Source organism: Teleopsis dalmanni, unplaced genomic scaffold, assembly GCF_002237135.1.
Source record: "Teleopsis dalmanni isolate 2A unplaced genomic scaffold, ASM223713v2 unscaffolded_contig_2425, whole genome shotgun sequence".
Classification (NCBI taxonomy): Eukaryota; Metazoa; Arthropoda; class Insecta; order Diptera; family Diopsidae; genus Teleopsis; species Teleopsis dalmanni.
In genome coordinates, this window is record NW_024033807.1 from 937 (window position 1) to 7,041 (window position 6,105).

Below are 6,105 nucleotides of genomic sequence, written 5' to 3' on the forward strand. Positions count from 1 at the left end.
ACTTTTCGTAAAACAAAATTCATATAAATATAGGGAAATGAGTAAATGAAGTAATTAAAGGAAGTCGAAAACCCCAATTTGCACTTCTGTTAATTCGATGCAAATACACTAAATGACGTGCAATAATACCGTGGGCGAAATTTTAAATTAATTACATTCTGACTGGGTGCGAATATTCCTTGTGGATGAAATCGACCATTTACAAAACGAATTACATTTATTTTAAACGGTAGTAAATTTAAGTAATATTTTATATGAAAGTTTTATAATTAATAATTTTATTAAGTTTGATTAATTGAAGTCGCAATAAAAAATTTTTCATTTTCATTTATTTATCTTTTGCAGGACGTGCTGCCGGTTTTGGTTATGCGGGTGCTCAAGCAAATCCATCAGTTGGCGCTGGCGCTGTTCTGGGTGGTGCAACTGATGAAGGTGGATTCCTTGGGGCAGATGCGTATGCTAATGGTAAATCAACATCAAAAACTGTATCAGGTTTTTTCCCACCACCAGAAAGTTACCAGGTGCCATCAATATTTTCACCAAATGATGAAATCATTCCAACAAATACTGGCGACAACGTTCAGAAAATTAAACCACCAAAAAAGTATTCACTTTTTAATGCAGAGGTAAGCTTTTTATAAATAATAAATAAAAGATAAATATATTTAGAAAAAATTATATAAATAAATTTTTTTCTGTGAATTCAAGAATTTTAAAAAAATCAAATTTTGTCACCCAAATGTCTTAAGACAATATGTTAGTATATTGAAATAGGTAAGAAAGGCATATGTGGCAGTTACTCCTAATAGTGTGCCCATATACCCACATCATTCAATGCGATATGATACGCCTATGACGAAAATCGTTTATATAGTATGTGCAGGGCAATCTTGTAGAATTAATCAATTAATTGATCAATGCTACCACCATATTTTGGTTAGTAGGAGATTGTATGATTAGAGACAACTTATATAAGATGTAAAACGTAATACAATTTATATGTCCTCTAAAATTTTGAAATTCATTCGTTCTATTGCCATTACGTCTACATCCATAATATTAAGAACGCATACATTTAAGTAAAGAGAGAGAGAGAGAGAGAATGAGACCGTAAAGCTCTAGCATATGCGAAGTAAAGCATATAAAATATATAAAAGCATAGGTATATACCTAGAAACCAAATCACAAAAATTAGACTTTCAAATCAACTAGGATGCAATGAGGTAGTAAAACCAATTTTTTCCAGGTTTTTAAAGCCATTGCCCATCTTGTAATTACTGTTAGACAACTTTATAGAAGTTGTCTTCGGGTTAACAATAGATATAATGGAGCTCCATTGAATATTATTATTTTCTTGAAAGAATCTTTTAATTTGTAAATCAGTTTTTATAAAAATATAAGACTGTTTGGAAATTAATTTCGTTTTTTTCCACAAAAATGTAAGATTATTATTAAATAAATATTTAATAACTTTTTTGTTCTGATTTCATCATCTTTTTGACGGTAGTTGGATTCCACGCTGATACAATTTTTGTTCTTTACCGTCATAATATTAATTCAGTTTTTGACGTACTCGTTTCCAGTTAAAGTCTAAAAAGTTTAATAGAAATCAGAAATTAAATTATAATTAGAAGGTAACAGATCTGAAGTATATAGTAGTTGTAACAGTACTATGTATCCCATCTAAACGGTAAAAATGTTGGCGATTCAATAAACATAGACGAAGACTTCGATTATCTTTGTGGAACACTACAAATTTTTATTGATCAATACTGGAGTTTTTTTATTTAAGTGAATTATTAAATTTATCCTGCTAATGACAGTAAAGTTTGAAATTATTTGTTAGTTGTATTTTCCGGTAAAAGCTCAAACAAAAAAAATTTATTATAGATAATTTTTCTTAATAGCTATTCCCACTCTACTCCCAGCCTACGGCTATATATTGATAGTAGTATTAAAAGATTGTGACAGTTCTTTATATTATAATTTATATGCCTTGAATTATTTATTATTCAAGTATTATTATTTAGAAACATGTAACAGGTTATTATTCTAAATAACAGGTATTATTTAGAAGAAGAAACAATCATAAACATTACAATGGATTACATCGAAATCAGTAATGTCTAAATTTAAAGAAAATAACCTTAGGTGTATAAAACAACAAGTCTCTTGCTAAAGTCTCTAATTTGTATGCAAAACAACAACACTATCCTTTTGCTTTAACAGACTATTTTTGAAGTGTCTAATTATCTAAGAGACTGTAGAAAATAATGTTTATAATAAAATGATTAGAAATCGATTGTGAATATTTATTAGAAGATTCTAGTCAGAAAATTTAATTAACTAAAAATAAAAAAAATTATGTTGTTCTAATTTACTATTGTTCAAAAACGTCTCTATTGAAACACAAGTATCTATTAAGAAAATAGTTTTTTTTTATGATAATTGACTTCAAAATCAAATTTTATAAATGTTTTTAACTATGATTAATTTAATATAAAAGGAAATTTCAATATTTTAAACATAGTTACTATTGGTTTTAATTTACTATACATGTTATAATTTTTAATTTTTTTAATAATATTTAAATTTATTTAAATTTGATTTTTCTTAAGTTTTGAATACATAAATAAGACTTCTTTATGGTGCAAACATAAATTTTAATACATTAGAATAGTGATAACTATATATCAGTAAGAGACTTTAACAAGAGACTTTAGTAATAGACTTTAGCAAGAGACATTAGTAAGAGACTTTAGCAAGACACTTGTTGTTTTTTGCAGCATTTCAGAGCAGCCGAATACACCTAATATTAAAAACTGTTTTGTAAGTCTTGTCTATTAATCAAAAAATGTAATCTTAGAATGTGTCTCCTTATCATTATATTGTAATAACTTTAAAATAATTTACTTAATTTGCCTTGTTAAAAAAAATTAATTTTATGACCTAAACTTCTGTTATTAATTCTAATCCCATACCAATGTCGACTACAATGTCACAACAAAAATAGTTTAAGTTATTATTAATTAAGAGATGAACCTAAACCTTTAACATTTTTCAATTTCTAAGCTACCAAACCAAATTGCTGAATGTGAAACAGCTGTGGATTCAAGCAAGAACCAACCCACAACAAATTTACAACCAAGTGATAAAAAGCTTTCCAGCATCACAACAACAAAAGTCATAAGTACACGCACCTATGTCAATGATCCAGTGAGTACAGTGCATAAAACTGCAAATATTCCGAAAAGTGATGATGGTTCAGTGATAATTGTGGAACGACAAAAGCAAAATCTACGTGGACGGAAACAACAGAGGCGTCGGGTGACAAAAACTCGCCAACGCGTTGTCGTACAGCAGACCCCGGATGTTAGTTATGTCAAACTAGAGACGACAGAGGTGAAAGAGAGTACAATTTATAAAAAAAAAAACCAACTTGAAATATAACATAACGAAGCCATACGCAAATGCATGCTATATTTTTTCACATATGAAATGGAAAAAAAATTCCATCATAAATACGAGTTTGTTTGCAGCATGGAGCATATTTTGCAGGCAACAAAGGATAATGGAAATGCAACCAACGTAACGTACAACAACGCAACAATGCAACGCAAAGTTATTGTTTGTGTCGGAGATAAAAAATGTCCTTACACACTTGGCTTAAGGCACGTTTCACGCTCTGCACTGCACTTGGCGGTTTATTTAAATTGAGCAGTTAAATTCCAAATGTCTGCCATATATTATTTTTCATTTTTCCTTAAGGCGCTACTAGTTAGATTCGTTCGTTTAACACTATACGATACTTTAGTACAACGTCTGTTTGTAGCATAAAATATATAAACATTGCATTTAAAGGACAAGATTTGATAAATTTTGTCCAATTATATGTAAATTGATCAATATTATATTTTTCCTAAAGGGAATTTTTATTATGCTTAAAAAAATGTGATAAAAATATCCAATAAAAATACTTAATAATATATAAAATAATAACACAATTAAATAAGTATGCTTATCATACTTGTTAAACTTATGATATAACATATAAGTTCTAACTTAAGTTTTAATCTGATATACTTATTAAACACTAATACTTATTTAAACCAATTCAATAATCTAATAAGTATGCTTAGACCTTGCAGAAGTTTCAGTACTCCATGCACGAAAAGTATATATAAAAACAGGACTTGCTTTAGATTTCGGCTTAGATTAAGTTATTATAGTAATAGTGTGGATTAATAAAAATCTATGAACCCAATGTAGAGCCACAAAAATTTTTAAAAGGCTTAAAAGAGATCAACTTATATACAGATGTCTGCATTTTATTGATTTTGTTAACCTTGTACTTGACTATTCTATAACAAAAGTTTTCAACTTATTTTATCATCTTTTAGATGATCCGAATTTGTTTCTAAGACACAATGTTTAATAACCTTAATGATAAGCAATGTTAAAGTCTACCAATATTGCGTTCAGAAATACATACAGTCAAAAACCATCCCTAGAAAAGTATTGACCAATATCACGAACTTAAGAATAGATTGTGTCTAGGCATATTTATGTATACACCCCTACCCAATCAATAATAACAACAAACAATAACTTTAAAAAAAACGGAACTTCTACTTGAAAGATGTAGCATTGATTAGAAAGTCTTTAATATGCAAGAGTAGACAGTCAATCGGTAATAACAAACAATAGTTTTAAAAAAGCACGGTAATTTCTGCTGGAAAGATGTAGCCATGATTAGGACGTCTTTAATATGTAAAAATATTCAGATCCCTAAATAATCTTCTTTAGCCAGAACCTTAACTACATTGTCCGTTACTTATTTTAAAGCCATCAATGTAAGAAGTCAGATCCTTGATTGTATTATCCATTACTTATTTTTTAGCCATCAATATAAATTGTCAGAAATTCTTCTAATGAGAACCTTCCAGTAGTCAGGTACTCTGTTTGTATAATGCATATAAATTTTATATCGAAATAATCTGTTGATATGGTACTTTTCAACAAATGATTTCATACCTAGGGAAACATTGAAAACTGTATATCATAAACTGTGGGAATATATTTTCAAATACTTATATACAGATTTATACATAAAAATTTATATTCCATAGTTAGTTTCTATGATCAGTACGTTATAAAGTTCAGCAATTTTATAAATATGTTAAGTTGATCCACATGGTTTTACAGAAAGTATTTAAGTAACATTCAGCAAAACAATACAACTACTGGCATTATACAACATTTTTACTAGTAAATTATAAAGCAATAATTTAAGTAATGTGTACCTTGAACCAATTCATAAGGTTTAATGCTAATTTTTGATAACTATATCTTTAGCTCTCTGGTTCTATTTTTTTAACCAAAACCAAAAATAAATAAATTACTTCTTTATATTTAAATAAAGTCCTCAACTTTTTTAGTTTTTTAAATATTCATAACATTCATAACTCACCAAATTTATTACTCTAATATTAATTTTTTAAATGAAAACTCAAATGCATTTGCGCTCAAACATAATTCTCATTTACTTTAGTGATCAATTTCTGTTTAAAGTCATCCATTTCTACTGGAATATTGTTTGATGTTAATAAAAATTTTTGACTATTACCTAGTTAAGCTTTTTAATGCTATAAGTATGTAGGAATGTAATAATTTATAGCGATTGTATATAATTATATTAATACTTTATGTAGGTACACTGTACTTTCATTTACAAATTCATCGAAAATACTGATACTAAATAGATATCGAGTACTGAACGTATATTCTTTAAATTTGAGTTGAGTTTTTTAAGTCATTCTCTCTGTCTGCATCCCTGATCTCTATGAAATTCCACCTCTATGATATTTGGATTCATATGATGAATCCATCTATAAACGGTCTATCAAGAACGTTTTCCTTATATTTTAGTACTATTAATAATTTTTGTCGGCATTATATTTTTAGTAAAACCTCATCGCTTATATTATGACCCATGGTATTGTTAGAATATTTTTAAAAAACTCAACAAAGCAAAAAATTCGGTCTTATTGAAATGTGTTATTTTTAAAGCTTAGGTTCCAATGAGTTATAATAAGATAGGAGACA

General features: G+C 27.9%; 1 protein-coding gene across 1 annotated transcript; it reads left to right on the top strand.

Moving 5' to 3' along the window:
- Positions 1-345: 345 nt before the first annotated feature.
- Positions 346-3,787, top strand: LOC119664665 (the record flags this gene model as incomplete). The annotated part of the gene is made up of 2 exons (XM_038074119.1): positions 346-626; positions 3,073-3,787. Coding segments are annotated over 2 exons (659 nt in total), but the record flags the coding sequence as incomplete, so codon positions are not given.
- Between the last annotated feature and the right edge of the window lie 2,318 nt (positions 3,788-6,105).